General features: G+C 39.7%; 1 protein-coding gene across 1 annotated transcript in view; it reads left to right on the forward strand.

Annotated features, from left to right (window-relative positions):
• Positions 1-242: 242 nt before the first annotated feature.
• The window catches only part of LOC139728604 (uncharacterized), a 151,705-nt gene continuing 131,835 nt past the window's right edge, over positions 243-20,112 (forward strand). Inside the window, exon 1 of the mRNA XM_071639548.1 lies at positions 243-385. Coding sequence (XP_071495649.1) covers positions 367-385 — 19 coding nt within the window. The 5' untranslated portion in view covers positions 243-366. The remainder of the gene's footprint in view (positions 386-20,112) is intronic.

Consider the following 20,112-nt stretch of genomic DNA (forward strand, 5'->3'; position numbering starts at 1 on the left):
GTGTGTGTACGTAAGCAATACATTGTGAGCGTGTATAGGCGAGTGTATCAATCGCAGGTTGCCGAATCACACACGTGCTAAACACTAATACACACAATTGCTAGGCAAGCGACGTAAGCATGGTATCCAGAGGTGTGTGGGATTAATAATACCGAAAAGTGCCTGGGATTATGACGTCCGTAACGAACTAAAGTCCTCAAAGCATGAAAAGTTGGAAAGTGTTGCTGGCAATAGAAAAGTGCTTTGGTCCCGGAGATGTGCCAGATTTACACTGATGCCTCTTACCTTCAGTTCTGTGACAGGACCTAATTCGGAATACCTCATTTCTCTGAGCTTTTAGCAGCAGGAAAGGAGAACGTTATACCAATGGCGGACCGCAAAGGGGGTAAGTATTCCCCGGAGGTGCTCCCCGGGCGAACTCCGTACCACTCCGTATAAAACGTTCTTAAAGTTTTTGTGTTTTAAACTGGTCTTCCAGTGTGTATGGTGTGTAATACATGTATCTTGTGGTGTCCTGAACATAGCGTGTAGTGCCTGCAAAGTTTCACCTGCTGTAGTAAAGTTATTTACCAATGTATGCCAGCAGCTTGCACTTCGTGGCAGTTTCCACGTGACAAAATTGTGTCAGCTGTATCCAAAGTTGTCGCTCCTAGCATGCCTAAGGTACCCAGAATTATCCAGAATGGGTACATGGAAATCTGTTGGGGGAGGACACCCCAGCCATGCCCGTCCGCGGAACCGTGGCGATGGTGTCAGCCACATGCTAGGCTGTCTTCCGCTTGTACTGTGTGATGGTGATTGTTCCTTTTAAACCTTGTTCATTTTCTGGGACTTTGCAAACATAATATTGGGTTAGGATTGGAATTGGAAGGATTTAAAGTAGCAAATACCACGACATGCTTTGTAAGCACCGAATATATTACAACGCGGCTAACGCGTTATGGTCCAAGTTTGCACAAAGTACTGCTTAAATTTTCTGTGGTAGAATTATGTTCTCCGAATCGTAAAATATTGATAAGAATGAACCACTATGCGTTATAAGTCAAAAGGAAATGGTTGAAACTTTATAGGGGAGGTCGATTCTCAACTGACATTCTCTCCAACCAACAGTGAGAAAGCATTCGCAGAAGGGACTGTTACTGTGCTCAGACTGTAAAAAGTAACTTAAACATGTAAGCCAGTTCGGAGTTAGCTCATGTGCACATGGGTACGAATGACCTTTCTATTTTCTGAGTTGGTCAGACACTTCACTCGTTTCCAAAGCGACAAAATGCATAAATTAGCTTGTCTGACAAAACAATTGATGGAATTCATCAGTCAGACCGAGTGACCAGAATGGTCCATCAACTATAAACACTTGGGAAAGCATCCATTTAATTGTTTCGCATTGAATGCATTAACAGGTTATTTCCCTCCTGCTATGTTGATATAGCAAAATACCACTTTTGCTGTCAGATGGATGTGCTGGCATTAGTGGCCAGCACCATTTGCAAGGATTACTTGAATAATCATTACATCACAGATGATTATCTCATGAATTTAAAAAAACCAACATGTCCTGTTGGTACAAATGACCTTTCTCTGTTCATGCGCAAAGTGGAACCCCCGAAATGGCTTATTTGGATTGTGAATAATTGGAATCGACGCTATACGTATGTTGCACTGTGATTTCAAAAGGTCGTTATAGGAGTCACAGGATTCTGCAGACAAACGACAAAAGAAAATCTACAGTCGCTTAAAGGGGTGGTATAGTTTTGGTTGAGATGGCGATTCAGGTTTTACCTTTTTTTGTGATAATCGGAAACCATGTATATGAATTATTAAAGAGCATACGATTTTATGAGGAAATAGAAGTTTATGTGATGAAAATCGGTTTTCAAATGGCTGAGATATATGCAAAACAAAGTGGTCCTAATTAAAGGTGGGTCACACTTTCTATTACAACCCCTTTGTTTTACTTTGTTTTTGGATATTTCAGCCATTAAAAATCCGATTTTCATCGAGTAAAATTTTATTCTTCTGTTATAATCGTGTGCCCTTCAATGTTTCAACTACATGGTTCCCAATTATCTCGCAAAAAGTTAGAACCTGAATCTCCATCTAAACCAAAACTATACCATCCATTTAATCCCTTGATCTTGATGCTTTTTTAAAGGCCTGAGGACCATTTTGCTGTACATAGACTGCAACTGGTAGTAGTTCGAGTCCATAATCCATTATCAAGCAAAAAACGGAGCTGACAGAGGTTGTCAACTCCATCAAGTTCCATTTACGTACATCAACCATTTTCCATAGATAAGTTCTCTTTAAACGTGTTCTCAAATTGCTTTATGCAATAATGCTCCGACCAATCAATACGTGTATTTTTTTTTTGATTCGTCATTCATAACGAAACATGTCATTTCTCATGAAGTGATCACATTTTGACTGTGACCCAAGTCATAAGCACCCGTATTCAATGAATAGTCATTAAGTTTTTTTTTTTTTTTTTTTTTTTTTTTGTAAATAGAGTTGTAAAGGTACCTTACAATGGACTGATGAATTATCCAACACATATTGGAGAAGCGCTTTCAGGTATAAGAAGTAAAAAAAACAGTAAGATCGAGTTGTGACATTTCTCCAATGACATAAACAATGGTAATGCAGGGCCTACATCGTCTATAAATACCTAATGGGTCACCTGTACTACTTTATTTTTCATGAAAATAAGCAATAAGAATAATAATACGGTGCAAAAATAATTGCACCGTATATATTTTCTTCAAAAGGGCTGGTTCGTCAATTTCAACAATAAGCGCTTATATCAAATATTTCAATAAAAAGCAAAATAATATTCACAAAGGATATACAAAATTATTGTGTACATTTGCAGGATGATAGTCGTACTCCACACATCTTCAGACTTCGTCGTGATTGCTAAGTCCCCTGGATTATATCTTTCTAGTATGAGAAGAAAGAGTAATACTGTCGTATCGTGTAGGACCTATATATCTAATACGACATCGCCCACAATTACTTGGCACTCCGAAACTCCACGCATTATTTGCTTCAGTAGCTATGACCCGTTTGAAGGAATTTTAAGTTGCTGCAAAAGAGTTTGTTTTGTTGACCTAAAATTGAATTGCATGGAATTTTGGCATTGGATACTGTTGTTTTTATACCCTCCGTTTTTTGAACAGATTGATATTGGCATGAAGTTGACAGAATTGGGTTTTATCACTGAACATTCTTTGACCAGTTTATGACGTTTTGATGTCAGACTCACTTGAAGATTGGGCCACAGTGGTCCCGTTTTAATGCTCGAAACCTTAGCACGATAGATCGATTGCTTTACAAACGCAGCACCAAGAGTGCATAGATACCCTTAGAAATGCTGTTCGCTCGGGGCGTGGTTATTTTGGCTCTCTTAAAGCGATGTACGAAACAATTAACTTTAGCCGGTATTATTCAATCGGTTCAGTTTTATAAGTCTCCCATTATTTCTGCTACGTTCGTATCGCACCAGCTCGTATTATTCTGGGGGGGGGGGGGGGGTATTCTTTACCCCTCCAATCCTATACTTATTCGTTATCCTCGGATTCTTCTCTTCCTCAAGCTAAAGTATTTACTGCATCACGTTTATCCCCTTTAACAATACAAACATTACAGCGACCAAACCAGGATGTCCGACAAAAGTGTAGCTCTCATAATTGTTCTCACAACAAACATAATGTGACTTGATGCCTCTTCGCCTCGGAGTTATCTTTTCTTCGAGTAAAAAAAGAAACGAATCATTAACTCCTTCCTTTTGTCGTTTCGAAGGTACGCGGATAGAACAACATTTTAAAATGTGCTCTACGTTCTGTTTATCGTTAAACTTTGCTCTTATAAATGTTAAGCAATTCAAGCGGCCGATGAGAGGGAGAGAGTGTGTGTGGGTGAGTGTATGTGTGTGTGTTTGTGTGTGTGTGTGTGTGTGTGTGTGTGTGTTGCATCATCATGATGGTAAGATAAAATTCTTGTCATCCTCATATTATAATTGTTATTAATATTGCCGCTCTTATTCACAATTAATATTATAAACCATCACTATCAGTTTTTTTATCATTATTGTCAACATCATGATTAACATTGTCATCATTATCAAATTCTTTTTGATTAGTCCGACAGTTAACCCTTTCTGTGCCATACAGGGACTTTATACACTATTGATATACAGTTGTACAAGGCTATGGGTTTCGTGTGCCAATCGTCATTCATAGCAAACGAAGGGTTAATTAATATTCCTTTCAAGGCCATTGGATGAGAGGGGAGACTGTGACTAATCTATCAAATACTCCACGTCCTAATTCTCCTTAGGGATAATGACCGAATCTCTAGGTCTCGTTTTCACCTTCCGCAGACACTCGGACAGCATCGCTTCAACGCCTTTTCGCTGCGCGCCGATTTAAGTATTTATAGCACGGTATATGATCGTGGCTTCTGTTCACTCCGTGCGTCAGCCGAGAACTGGGCTAATTTCCCTCATGCTAATCATAATTATGCTAATCATAATTATGCTTATACAAAGAAAATATCGCGCGTGTAAAAGTATGTTCAGGACAAGGGGTGTCATGTTTGCTAGCTTGTAGTTTTGAGAAACAACTACACCAAAGCGGAAGTGTATTTTTAGAGTCTTCACATCCTGAAAGAGGGACGTTTTTATGCTTGTAATAACACCCTGGAATTAAACACTTGATTCGGACCACTTAATGAGGTGTTCTCAGAATACTTTGGTTGTAACGTGCTGTAATGCATTGGTTTCCATTGAAATACGATATATTGATAACCATATAGTCATACCATCAGCTGTTGTTCTTAAAAAAAAGGGGGTTTCATTCATGCATGTCAAATTGACCTGGCGGATGTTGGTATAACATTACAGAAACTAAAATAAACTCTAGTCTTATGGGTCCGTCGTTAAAGGGATCGTAAAGTTTTGTTTGAGACTTAACTTCAGGTTTTTATCATTGTTTTGGTGAGATAATGAGAAACCTCTTATGAAATATGAAAGAGCATGTAATTCCATGAGGGATTCAATGTTTCTTTGATGAAAATTGGTTTTGAAATGGCCGAGATATCCAAAACAGAGCAATCCTAACTAAGTATGGGACCTACATTTTATTACGATTGTTTTGCTTTACTTTGTTTTGGGATGTTTCAGCTATTCCAAATCCGATTGTTATTAAATAAACTTTGATGGTATGCTCTGAACTATTTTCTTGGTATCTCGCAAAAAAAGTTAATGCCCAGTTTTCATCTCCACCAATACTGTACCATCCCTTTAAGGGACACTGCAATGCAAATGACTGAAATGTCTTCACATGTTTTCACCCAATGTGATATCAATAACAACATCATCTATGCAAATTAGTTTGGTGCTGATGTCATACACCCTCATCTCTCTCACTCTGGTGTTCAGACAAAATTTTCCCCAAATCATAATTTTGTTGATGGTTTAACAAACTATGCAACCTCGTCCCTCTTTTATGGCGACACTGCAGCACAACAAAGTATTGAGGCGAAGGATGCGTGGTTTTCCGTTTGCCTTCATGTCTAAAACAATATACATGAGTTTTCAAGCGTTTTTATAGGTCAATTGATACTTGAATTAGGCCATGACGTCATTCATACCTGTATGGTAACATTACTATGTTTGGTTGCTTCTGGCATCACCGTTTCGTAAGGATGAAATATGAAACTTGAACATTCCATATCGCCATACATATACATATTACTCCTCCCCCCCCCCAAAAAAAAAAAAAAAAATGCTTTCAACTGGGTTAAGACCTCTATCGTTTTATTGTATGATTGCATGCTGTAGGCCTATTAATTAGGTAAAACTTGAACATGTCGAGGAAAATGCACACGGGGATAAAACTGTTGTCGTAGCTTACCCATTTAGACACGTCTTGCAGCGGAATCAAAGATGAGCATTACCGATTATACGTATATAGCCCTGGTCCACGCAGACAACGTATTTGTAATCTTCTGTTTGTCTGTCTTTTTGTGTGTATATTTCTTTTGAAGACAGTGAATAAGAAACCACTCTGGTAGACATTGCGTAAGACGTATTGTTTGAAATGAGTAATTGCGCGGGTTCATAAAAAGGAGAGCGCGCGGACAAAGGACAACGTGTAAAGAATAACGAAAGTGTGGTCAGTCTCCTCAAGAAAGAAAAAAAGGGACTCTGATGCTGAGTCAGACCCAGGAACATCATGGGAGCGCCCGATTTACCTGGTCCGACCTTTCACCCTATTACAAACCTTCAAATACACGAGAGTTTACTTGCTTTTGCTTCTTTGCTTTCTCGTCACACCAAGATCATCTGCGTTCAGTCTACATCGAACGTCATAATATTGATCATCTTCCCCTCCCCCACACTTTTTTGTAACCTACTGTATTAGCCTATCATAGCTTGTAGCAGACTCGATATTGACGCGAAGTGACACTTTGCCAGTTTTTACGTGTAGCTCCATGGTAATAAGTAGACAACGTATCCGTGAATACATCCGGGTATTATCAGAATGGGCGTAGCCTCTCTCCATAATGTATGAGATGCATTTATTGGATTGAAGAATGCCAAAACGGTGGAAAGACGATGTTCAACATGGAAGCCAAGTTAAATCATGGAGCTACAAAAGTGTTGTAGCTCCATGGTTAAATTATGATGAGTACCTTCTAGACTCCGTTGACATGCAGGGGCGGATCCAGGAATTCCGTAAAGGGGAGATGCCTTTACAAAATTAACGCGCACCCCCCATTTTTTTCTTTTTATTTCTTTTGTTTTCACCAAAAAATAAAGAGCGGGCGCACGCCCGGTGCGCCCCCCCCCCCCCCCCCTCTGGATCCTCCACTGACAATGTATACACAAAGGGCTCTGCAACACATCTATTAATAGAATCAAAACGTGTTTGCACGAACTTGAGAAGCATTGATTAACTCATGCATATCATGTACATAATATTTGTACATGAATGATTGTCCTTCTTTTAATTATTTGCAATCAACCTTCCAGTCTTCCTGGAAAATCCATCTACTTACCGCAGGTGACATCAGATCAACCGGTTTACCTATATGCATTCAGTGTCAATTTATTTCTGCGGTTTCATATCACACGTGACTCACAATATACCAAGTCAAAGGCCCAAATCTCATTGATGCACTGGAGTAAACCATCATTTCAAGAGAAATCCATACAATTCGTAAACTGTGGATAATTATGTCATTGTTTGTTTTCTTGAGAGTCATCAAGACCAGTGAAAGAATATTTTACGAAAGGAGGAGAAAAATGAAGAGGAAAAGAATCGAGGGGGGGGGGGTGGGAGAAGCAGGAGGTGTCTTGAGTAGGTAGTAGCTCTACAGAGTTTTCCTGACACTGTTTTTTTTTTTTCGGCCTAAAATTTTGCTTGTTACAATCTAAACTATCTACATCTTGACCTTGAAGCAATCGTCTGGCCTTCAATTCAAGCCAGTTAATCAAATCATATCAATAATGTTAGGATAAGACAAACTTGTCAACAAAGCAAGAACGACAACAGCGAATAGTAATAACAGCAACTATAATGATAATGATAATAATGTAGATAATGATGATACTGCTGCTGCTGATAATAATAATGATAATAGTAATAATGATAATAATGATAATAATAATAATAATAATAATAATAATAATAACAATAATAATAATAATAATAATAAAAATAAGTGATAATCATTATTATGATGAATATCTCTAACAATACACGTATATGCATCATAAGATTGTCTGCTCAATGATTCCCTATATCATGAGGGTACCACAGACCTTCGATCGCCTTGCAATGTAAGCGCCGTGAAAACAGACAGACAAACAAACAACGCACAATACATTTAATGTCATTGAGAATTCTGTCTGTCGCGCCATACCACAATGCCCTGAAACTATACATGTAGAGTGGGAATACTGGTGTATGATAAAGTGTGGTATGCAGTTATTATCATGACAGTCCGTGTAGTAGATTGATATCAATCAATATAAATTCAGATATATGTAATAAACACTGGGAGGAATCTAATTAAAGGATCCACGCAATGGAAATCCATCATGACTTACGATATAATGTTGACTTATGATACACTGTACTCTCAACATCACTTGCATGACCATTAAGGAATATAGTCATAATTATCTTCATGCGTACCACGATATAATCATTTTCCTACTATTTTTCTTCAGATCACTTAGACACGCCCACATAAAACACGCCAAAGCCAAGATTCTGTCAATCATTGCTAAAGTACTAGTGCAGGTATTAGTAACAAAAGGCTTTGAAATGCATCTCTTCCTAGACTGAACATATACTGCAACTTATATCTTTCCATGCTACTTATACAGTTATATGGGATCCTTGCATCACAAAAACACCAAAAATCGCTAGACCTGGGCACCGTTTCATGAAACTTGTGACAAGTTGTCAGTCTCTGACAATCACCATATTAACAGTCAGTGACCAGAGCTTCTCAGCCAATCACAAGCAAGGATTTTACTGAAATTGTCAAGAGACTGACAACTTTGATGAAACGGTGCCCCGGACTTCGTGTTCAGGGCAGATCCCGGAAGAGCCAACTCTAACTCTGAAATGACATTATAACAGTAATGCAAATGAACTTTCTAACCCATCTGAGGATAATGGAAAGAAAGAACACGCTCTGGAAAAGTGTGTACAGATAGAAGAGGCTTTGAATTTGAGGGTCTATTCAACAAGTTCTTTATCCCACCCAGCAGTGTTCTGTGTAATGAAAGGAACTGAGAATAGGATAAAAACTCCATAGTAGCCACTATGAGGAGATATTCAAACTAAAGTGAAAGTTTGCATAGTCATAAAGTGCATGTATTCATGACTGATACTACCAGTGCAATTGTACCATCCTTTCAAAAGTTATTGGAGTTGAAAGTGAAAAATGCTTAAAGCGTTTCTCACACTCTGAATCCGTAAATCTGAGGAAACTCATACCTATAGGACCGAAAAAAAGATGTTCTAGGAAAGCTGAGGAAAAAATAAAGATCCTCATTCGTTTTATGATCCGAAACTTTATTATATATAGAAGAAGAAAAGTGTTCTTTCAGAAACTACATATAAACAACTTAAGAATGGTATAGGCTAGACCCATATCATCTGTTTTGAGTCTTCACGGAAAATCTGGTCGTACTACTACTACTTGTTGTTACTTTTGCGATGCACTGTAACATGATTGCAGGAAAACATACAAGTAATTCTTGGTCTAGGGGGCAGATGTATTCCAGTGTCTTTTATTCATCATATTATCAGGGTCTATACTCCAGTAATGATTGACAGGTGATGTCACGGGCAGAATCTTGATTTGGAAGGGTTCCTTGTGAGCGTATCCAAATAATCTGTACAAAAGTTAGTAGAAATATTACCATGAAATATATGGCACAAAATAATATAGATATGCCTCTCGCCACATAAGTGAAGATCGGGGCATAATGAACTAATACAAGTCAACATGCATTTGCATTGCCTAGTTCCTTTAAAGAAACATTAAGAATGATATTCATTCGTTTGTCGATCATCCTCACTTTCCCGTGATAACCTTGTGTTAGTGATGGCGATGATACCAAGTATTTTGCTTTCGCTTTTCATAACAATACCATACCAATGCGCAGTGGCGTATCTAGGGAAAACGGCGCCCGGGGCAAGCGCGAAAATTGCGCCCCTAATTTCTGAAAAAGTGTTCAACTCCAACCTCATTCCGGTAGGGACTTTAAGCAAAGTCTACATGATATGCTTTTTCAAGCACTTAAAAGGGGTCTCTTTTGAGGGTGATATAAATGTAATGAATTTTGATAAATTTTGGCGAGCGAGCACAGCGAGCGAGCCGAAAATTTTTATGTTTCAGCGTACAAAACATGGAATTCTCGTCATTTTTTGCTCATCAAATCTTACAATTCTAATAAAGATATAGTGACGGCATAAATTTGTACCAACAAACTGAGGACTTAAAAAGATACTCTAAATAAGTACGCGCGAGTGAGCCGAAATTTGTATATTTCCGCGTTATCATCACGTTTTGTTCTTATCTTCTTCTTTTTTTGATAAATTTTGGCGAGCGAGCGCAGCGAGCGAGCCGAAAATTTTTGTATTTCAGCTTACAAAACATGGAATTCTTGTCATTTTTTGCTTATTACAATTTACAATTCTAATCAAGATATAGTGACGACCTTATAGAGAACGATTTATACCAACAAACTGAGGACTTATGATACTCTAAATTAGTACGAGCGAGTGAGCCGAAATTTGTATATTTCCGCATCATCATTACGTTTTGTTCTTATGTTTTTTGATTTGTTTTTTTTTGCGCCCCCCCCCCCCCCCACCAACGTATGTTCGAATCCGTTGGCGTCCTCTCTTGTTCCAATCGGCGATCGCTTCAGAACGATGCAGCCATTGCTCCGTGTAACAATTTTCCTGCTGAATATAAAATGACATGATTGTGTGAACACAATAGACATTGTCATTTTGTCAGCGTCATCGTCACGTTTTGTTCTTATCTTCTTCGCTTTTTTGGATAAATTTGGGCGAGTGTTTGGCGAGCGAGCGCAGCGAGCGAGCCGAAAATTTTTGTACTTCATCTTACAAAACATGTAATTGTTGTCATTTTTTGCTTATGAAATTTCACAATTCTAATCAAGATATAGTGACGGCATTATAGATAACGATTTATACCAACAAACTGTAGACTTAAAAAAAATACTCTAAATTGTACGAGCGAGTCAGCCGAAATTTGTATATTTCCTCGTCATCATTACGTTTTGTTCTTATCTTGCTTGATTTTTTCTGCCCCCCCCCCCCCCGTATGTTCGAAACCGTTGGCGCCTTCTTTTGATCCAATTGGCGATAGCTTCAAAATGAAAGAAATTGCAGCCGCTGCTCCGTGAAACATATTGCCTGCAAGATATAAAATGACATGTGTGAACACAATAGACATTGTCATTTTACCGCGTCATCATCACGTTTTGTTCTTACCTTCTTTTTTATATAAAGTTTGGCGAGCGAGCGCAGCGAGCGAGCCGAAAAATTTGTGTATTTCAGCTGACAGAACATGGAATTCTTGTGTGAACACAATCAACATTGTCATTATGTCCGTGTCATCATCATGTTTTGTTTTTTCTTGTTTTATTTGGTTTTCTGCCCCCCACCATTCTCCCCCCCCCCCGCGAGTTTTCTTCTTCTTCTTCTTCTTCTTTTTTTTTTCTTCTTCTTCTTCGTTTTTTTTTCTTCTTCTTCTTCTTCGTTTTTTTTTTTTTCTTCTTCTTCTTCTTTTTTCTGCGCCCCCAAAGAGTGGCGCCCGGGGCACGTGCCCCCCTTGCCCCCCCCCTAGATACGCCACTGCCAATGCGCATACACGTTGAATTAGTCAACGATTAGTACGCCTAATGTCACTGATCTCTAACCCAGGTATAGTGGGTACAGATCAGCAGACATGTCTAAGTACATGAAGGCGAGAAACTTTAATTGGAGAACCATTTTTATTTAGCCTATCAGGATTCGGCAGTCGTGGTCTCTGAAAATGAAATTTGATCGAAATAGGGGGGACTGTGTAAATTCCCATATTGATTTTGATTCTGACGTAGTTCCCACTCGGAGGAAAATTTTCTCTTCATATATCCTAACCTTCCATCTGTCTGCTTTAATCTTCTGACGAACAAAGCTTAGAGGCGAGACGTAGTGTTTCTTTTGAGGGACATGATAACTTACAATGGGCGCTAATCTGAATCCGCTTAAACACCAGTGACATCGTAACACATCAAGTGCATCGATTAAACACAATGACTGCCTTAATCTTCAATGTCCTAGGCACGAGTGATATCGACCCCCTTTTACATCTCCTGGGCCTGATTATGTGCCAAATGTCCAATGTCCAACAGAATGTCCAATGGTCTTATTATTGATCGAGTAATGGGGCCGGGTGGGGGGGGGGGGGGGGGGGGATCGTGGGACTACTATAGGCTTGTGTAGTATCCATTGTATTTATCTTGGTGCGGACGTTGCACACGTGCGTATGTCTGCAACAACTGAACACTTAATCGTACTAGGTCAATTATGTCTTCATCCGTGTTCTGTTTCAACATATCTTGTTATTGTTGTAAGTAGACCCTAATAGTTTTGTTTATTTCTGTATTTCTTAGGTTGATTTTTTTCTTCAAAAGTCAAATCATGGGTAGCTCCATGCTCAAACTCTCGTTATAGAGTTTTTGTGTAAAGTATATACATATCACAACTGTGAGAAGTAGACTGTGTTGTTCATTACGGTGATTACGAAGTGAACAAGTTCCTCTGTTTCTTCTCCGTATGGCACGATGTGCCCGGTTGTATGTGAGCTACTGTAAGACCCCGTTTACAGTGCGAGGCTCGGCCGCGGCTCGGCCGCTGCTCGGCCCAGCCCCGCTTCAGTGTAAACGCGCAAAAGGCCAAATGCGGGGCCAAAATTGGCCTCGCATTTGGCCTCGCTCTGGAGGTGGTCTCGGCCGCGGCCGAGCCGCGGCCGAGCCCGGCCTTTTCTCAGTGTAAACGCGAACTGGGCCAAATGCGCGGCCAATTTTAGTCTAGCTTCCTAACCCTCTGCCTGTATCTTTCGCTATGCAGGATATTAACCCCCTCAACGTCGAAAACTAGTATACTTTAAGGTGGTTTTGTCCTGCAAAGGATTTTTTCCTTCGGCACAGAACGGCGACTTTGTCGCCACGGAATTCAGTTAGCAAAGGGTCTGTAAACCAGGCAATACCAAATTGCGTTTGTTTACAAGCAGAGCGCCACTTCGACAAAGTATTGAAAGGTTTGAATTAAAAGCGCGGCCGAGCCCAGCAGTGTAAACGGACAAAATTGCGGGGCTCGGCCGCGCAATTGAGGCCGGGCTCGGCCACGGCCGAGCCGCGGCCGAGCCGGGCCCCGCACTGTATACAGGGTCCTAGTTACTGGGGCGAACCAGCGAGGGGATGGGTATCTTGTACCTTCTCCGTCTTCTTTATTTCCTCCCTCCGTTATTGTCGGAGATTAACAGGATTGGAGACCTTCCTAAGATGATTGATCTTTTAAGGAGTAGAGCTGGAGAGATTGAAGTCCAATCGGTTAATGTGGAGTTTAAAGATAACCGTGTATAGGGAGCACAATAGGAGGTCGTAGTAAATAAACTGACCGAAGTTACAGTCATATACGGTAAAAGAGTGGCACAAGTAAACTGAAATGCGGTTTTGGTGCAATAGTCATTGGAGCAAGAAGGGTTGTCCAGTGGGCACTTTTCTGTTCCGTTCAATGAACTCTTTGGCGAATTCCAGATGTGAAGCTGCAGGTGGCAACGCCGAAATGTACTAGGGTCCCATCCTCGTCTGTGCATAGCAGGCACGTGGGGTCCACGCCTTTCTTGATGTTGTGAAGTCGTTCGCCCCCTTTCTGGTGTTAGCAAAGTGTTTGGTGTAATCTTGGAGCTATACTAGTCAAAATAATATAGCTCCATGGTGTAATAATGGACCCTTGGGACCCACGGTGTAATATAAGAATGGTATAATTGTGGATGGACCATCTCACCGGGTTGGCACCCTGCCCTTTGCGATGAATGATTCGAAGTGGGGTCCCTCATACACCTCCATAAAATGCCCTATTCGAGGGGCAAGGTCAACATATAAATAAGTGATTGTTTGTAAGTTAGGCTTATAAAGGACCGAACAAAGTTGGTACCTTGTGCAAACAAACCTGTGGGGAAATCTTAATCTTGTGGTTAAGCGTAAACATGGGTAGGCGACAATGCAGTTACATTGAAAAATAATTGTTGACATCGAACACGATGATTTTCAGGTGATTAATTAACAGAAATGCGGACGTATTATATAAAAGCGACTGATGTTTTCATACGTGACCTCCTCTGCGCATGATTGTGCAGCACGATGCGTTCTTAGACCCACTGCCTGCGGCTTGTGATCACCGGATCCCTGTATGCCAAGTGTAGAATCTAGGGGAAAATCCAACTTTAGAAGCCGACGGCTTAAATCCCTCACGAAGTGCATGTAATAACATTTTTTCTTGATTCGTTCCCCCCCCCCCCCCCCCACTACACACCGCACGTTGTTTGACATCGTTGAAGGAAAACGAAAGAACAATGATAAGTTCTGGTTAACAATGTTTCCATTTGAGAAAATCTGATGTGCATTATCCTCTGACATTCTGTAAATATAAATCTGTTATAAAACAAGTAGAGCTAAAAATAAATACTGAATGCAGCACAAACTGTCATATTACCATACCCAATAAATACTTCCTTTGGACCTCCATAACAGTAACAAATCAGTCAAGTTTATTTAACCATTTTAGGCAGGAAAAGATCTCTACGTAGATCTCTTTATATCATTGACAGTTATTGTTTACTCGTCCTCAAAATGTTCTATGCTGCAAGGAGTTGTTTTGTTGTTGCTGCCGTTTTTTGTGTGGTTTTCATAGCTTATTCAGCAAATTTCGACACATTCTAAACTTTTCTGCTAAGTTAAAATTATGTGCGTTTGTTCACCTCCCTGGTTTGCTTGCTTTGTAGATGATTTATGTTTACATTGATATGTATAGTAAAGGTGAATTGTTCAGTTGGTTACTAGTATGTATACATAGTAATGTGCGTCTTTCAGTGTCGGTTTATTCGAGAACATCGCTAGCATAGTATCATACATTTATGCTTAAATTTTGTTCTAAACGCCAATAATTGGATGGAAATCTCAATATACTTTGTCGCCACATTCAAAGATTCCAAAGTGGTCCCATCCTCAGCCGACGTGATCTACAAGTGACATGGATAGATCAACCCTGATGGAAAGAACACAGTGTCCCACAGTGTGAGAGCCACAGTGTGAGCACAGTGTGGACACAGTGTGAAATCTCCTCACACTGTTAAATTCGAGCATTTTGACAGTGTGAACACATTGTGAATCATCAATTCACGGTGTAAAACAAAACATTACTATGTGAACTCTCTGTGAAAACCATACCACAGTGTGAAATCATCTTCACACTGTTAATTCGAACTTTTTCACATAGTCGACTATGTGAACACACTGTGAACACACTGTGGGACACTGTGTACTTTCCAGTAGGGATGGACCGATGGAGGTCTTTTTCAACACTGTTACTTCCTCGGTTGGATTAGGGAGGTGGGAAGGTCTCTTCCCCCCTCCCTGGTTTGATCATAGTAGTTCCATGGTTAAAGGACAAGTCCACCTTCATATACATAAGGATTGAGAGAATGCAGCAATATTAGCAAAACACATTGGTGGAAATTTGAGGAAAATCGGACAATCCGTTCAAAAGTTATGAATTTTTAAAGTGTCTGCGCAATTACTGCTGGATGAGAAGACTACTACGGTGTATGATGTCACATGCGTACAACAATATAAGGAAAATAAAAAGAGAATTTCACAAAACTTTACTTTTTGAATAAAGTGCACATTTCTTCAACTTGTTACTGACGTATGTTAGGGGTAATATTATTCCCCTTGCCTCCCGAAAGAGAGAAGTTTAGTGTTCTTTTGTTATGCGAGAAAAATGGAAATATGTTGAATTTTCTTTATAGAGTTGTACACATATGACATCACAAGCTATAGTAGTCTTTTCATCCAGTTGTGACTGAGCAGAAATTTCAAAAATTCATAACTTTTGAACGGATTGTCCAATTTTCCTCAAACTCTCACTGATGTGTTCTACTAATATTGCTGCATTCTCTCAGCCCACATGTCTATGAAGGTGAACTTGTCCTTTAAAGGATGGAGCGGTATGGTCATATATTGGCCTAATATAAGTGGTCCTGGTTCATTCGCTTTGTGCAATCATGGAGTTACCTACACAGTACATGGACTCAGGTGTACTCACGAACTCAACTGGGCACGTAAACGAAACTAATAGAACTGACTGGCTTATGTAGGCATACTATAGGCAAAGCGACCGTCGATCACTGCACCGTTTGTAGACAGGAAAAATAGATAAAGACAGAAAGAAAGATACATCCTCAATGTTCTTTGGCACTATGCCAAGGTCATTAACGATCATTCAATAGAGAGAGGGAAAAATGGGGCAGAAAGAGACAAACTATACAAGAGCATTATCAGTATCATTTGATTATCCTTGACCTTTCACCTTTGGCAGTTGTTACAAAACATGTAATGCAGGTTTTGATTACAGAGTGCGAAGTAAATAGAAACTTCCCGTTTTTCACCTTTGCACTGCATGGTGCAAATATGGTGCACTGTCAACAGTGTGTATCCTCTCGGTGGATTATCATCTTGATGTTAAAGATAATTATAATACTCAGTGTGCGATTAGTATCATACATGTATCTTTGAAAGTATGTTGTATCATAAAGTTCAGAAACATCATCATAATAGCTGTCAAGTGGACGATGTTGCTGACTTATTAGATATCCTCAATAACCAATTAGTAACCAAAGTTACTTCCACGATATACATTGTAGCAGGGAGAGTTATTGCACCAGCAACATACTCGTACTTCATCTCCACTGGTGTAGGACTACCCTTGACAATGTTCTCGTCAGTTTTAAATGCCGCTATCATTTAGTTTGAATCTCATCATAACACTTTTTTTTCTTTTTGGTCATCTCTAGACAAAAAAAAAAAATGTTTCATCACAATTGGGGAAATCATGTAAGGAAGGTATAAAAAAAAGAGAGAAATAAACAGAAGATTCATTGGTTGAGATACTCTGCCCGAAGTCAGACACACGTTGAGACGGATGTTAACCAAAGAGGTCAGAGACGACCTCGTCTAGCACCTCCTTGCTATAACCAAGTAAGTATTGGTTGGAAAAGTTGCTAACTGAGGCACTATACAATTTGTAGTGTTATTGAACATAATATTAAAGATAGATTAAGGATTTTGCAATGGTTTTCGTTATCATTATTGTTCATCGCTGAATTACCCTGAAAAACCCTGAAGCCAGAGCATTTTCCTTGGTGGACAGCATCAGAAAACGGTAATGGAACGGTCGTAATTAAGGCCATTTCAGATTTGTACAAGTACAAAGATGGCTGTTTTTCAATATGCATAGTGTTTCCACAAAAACAGAAGGAATAGGGGAAAAGAATAGATAATTTAGAAGTAATCACACGCTGATCAGGAATGAAAAAAAAATGCCGGAAAAGGCTCATGTAATTCCGGTCACGCTTGCGCTTGTATGTGTCCATGGTTCTGACGCTATCGTGGGTTGATGTGAACGAACAATTATTGTCCATCGTATGAGCGGTCAAATCACGGCAGCGTGTGTATAGTGTCTGGGTCAGGCGACAACGGGCACCCCACGGACCGATTGAATGGGCGGATTTGGCCCAGACCTGGAACTAATCACATCACAGGTGATATCCCGTGGTTACAGCATTGTGTTCCTGTTTCCTATTGTCATTTTTATGGCAACAGCTCCGTTCATCGGGGAAGCGACGAAGGGTTATTATAAATTCTAGAGTACAGTCAGTCTGTGTTTTCATGAGGTAAAGTTGACCCATTAAATCAAGCATGAATGCAGCGGTATTTTGTGTCTCTCTCACATTACAATAATGTATGTTATAAAATGGAGGCAGCCCCTTGGTTATAGTGCACGTACTGAGCATTGTCCAGATTCGGTTACCCATCTACTGTACGTATGCATTTGAACCGGTATATTGTCTGGCGAGCAAAGCTCTCGACAACGGCTTCTCCTGCAAAAACGTATGTCCATGCGATGAATTGTCCTTGGTAATTGTGTTTTGACTCCATAAGCAGTCAAGTTTGACGCCATAAAAAGATAGTTTGACGCCATAGCTGGTCCATTGTTGACAATGCAGCAACAGATCTAACGGCGATTTTAATTTCCTTCTCCTCCATGCCATGTTTCGTTGCTATAGGCACGCCAGCTCGTCATCAGGGAGCATGCATCGTCATCTGATTGGTCGGTGCTGCCCTTATTAAACGCGCTTAAAGAGGATCATAATCCTGTAGTTTGCTAGAGAAGAGATTTCTTTAGAATACATTATATCAAAGCTATTAAAGTTAAGTAATAAATGTAGCCATATAATGAGAATCTACAGCGATAGGAATAGGTGGAACATGGGTTACAGTTCGTTATTCCGAAGGTTCGTTAATCCGAAAATGTGATAAGGTTTGTTATTTCGAAGGTTCATTAATCCGAAAATGAAATAAGGTTCGTTATTCCGAATGTTCGTTAATCCGAAAATGAAACAAAGCTCGTTATTCCGAAGGTTTGTTACGGACCCTATGTCATTTCGGATCAACGATCCTTCGGAAAAACGAACCCTTTTTCATTTTCGCGTAAAGGAGCCTTCGGGATAGCGAACCCTATTTCATTTTCGGACTAACGAACCTTCAGAATAATAACGCCACAAATGTTCGGATTAACGAACCATTTTTCATTTTCGGATTAACGAACCTCTAGGTATAGGGAATTTGTGTGTTTCGGATTAACGAACCTTCGGAATAGCGAACAGCACCCAAACAAGGAGCTACTAGTTGTAGCTTCGTGACTGGAAGAATACCCAGAACTAGTACCGTTGTGAATCCGTAGATGATAATGATTTAGTATCGCAATCAGCATGAGGATTGTTTGAACACAATACATATTCCTCAAAACAGGGTAATGTTTGTATCTGGTGTACAAGACGAGTCGCATAAGTCACAGGTAGACGAAAACTAAATGGAACGAAACAGCATAGCAGCATTATTTACTGATATTTCAGTCGTCAAATATCAATCGAAGATGAATTATTATAGAATTTTGATGTCATTGCAAGCTTGTTGCATGCTGTTTTTCCTAACACACCTTGTGTGTGTGCAATTATAATAATAGATAAATATATCAATATTGATATTGATATCTTAACGCATAAGTTCATCGTTAAGCGTACTCACACAACTCTATCTACAAACGTGTATTTTCATGTTAGAATGTCTTGATATCACAACTAGGGCTTTTGTGAGTAGAGATAATTATTGCGACCTCAAATTTTCTCACAACCCTCGACGCAGAGTGTTTAGATAAAAGAGGTTCTGTAGGTATGGAATCTCTTTGGTTTAGATGCAGCCTAATCGAAGTGTGAGTTGGCTGTTGGGTACGTGTGCTTTCGCGTGAGTTACAAGTCGTATTATTTGCTCAGATCAAACGGATATTACTTTTCTCACGCTGGTCCATACAGATTTGAAGATGTGTGAAGAATACCACGATATAGATGAGTGTGTACGCAAAAGGCGTGTAATGCTTTTTGAGTTTGTGTGACAACACGGTTCAACGATAAGAATTGGTGTTTAACCTTCCTTCCAGACCCCGTGATTTCTACAAAAATATGAACATTGTAACTGGTAGGCCTACATCATGTATCATGCAATCGTGAACCGCATAAGTAGCCTTTCAATACAAAGGCAGCTGAGTAGAGTTTGGGCTCACGAAGGTTCTGTGAGCTGATCGCTGTACTTTCGTATTATATACCATACATGTATACAGTACAGTGAGTTGTGTAATAGATGGTGGAATTTATAGCTACATTGTTAGTACTCTAGACTCTGTTGAAACAAGATAAACTCAGTAATGCTCGTAAATTACTATGAAGTTTGTTATTGTTTTGAGGAGATCTGATGGACCTGGCGAGGGTATTTTAAACTGATATCCGGTATTGCGGAAGATGGTATAACCCAAACCAACCAATCAACCAACCAACCAACAAACTAAAACAAAGTATACCTTACGTCTGCACGGCTATGCCATCCAACCCCCCCCCCCAGAAAAAAAAAATCAGTAGCAAAAATAACAACAACAGCAACAAAACAACAGCAACAAAGACAATTTCCTAGGTTGATGTAGGAACATGCTTCGCTTACATGAAGCATGTGGCTCGCCTATGATGAGATTTCAGCAACTATGGTGGTGTGCACCAGAGCATAAGGGCCATCGACCGCACAGCCGATATATCATTCATGTATTGTTTTGATGCCTTTGTGATGTTTGAGCATAGGGCCTGTTCTGTATTACTTTTGCTATAATCTATAAACAAAATGAC

Source organism: Diadema antillarum, unplaced genomic scaffold (genome assembly GCF_040938485.1).
Source record: "Diadema antillarum isolate AM-2024a unplaced genomic scaffold, OU_Dant_1.0 scf00000019, whole genome shotgun sequence".
Taxonomy (NCBI): Eukaryota; Metazoa; Echinodermata; class Echinoidea; order Diadematoida; family Diadematidae; genus Diadema; species Diadema antillarum.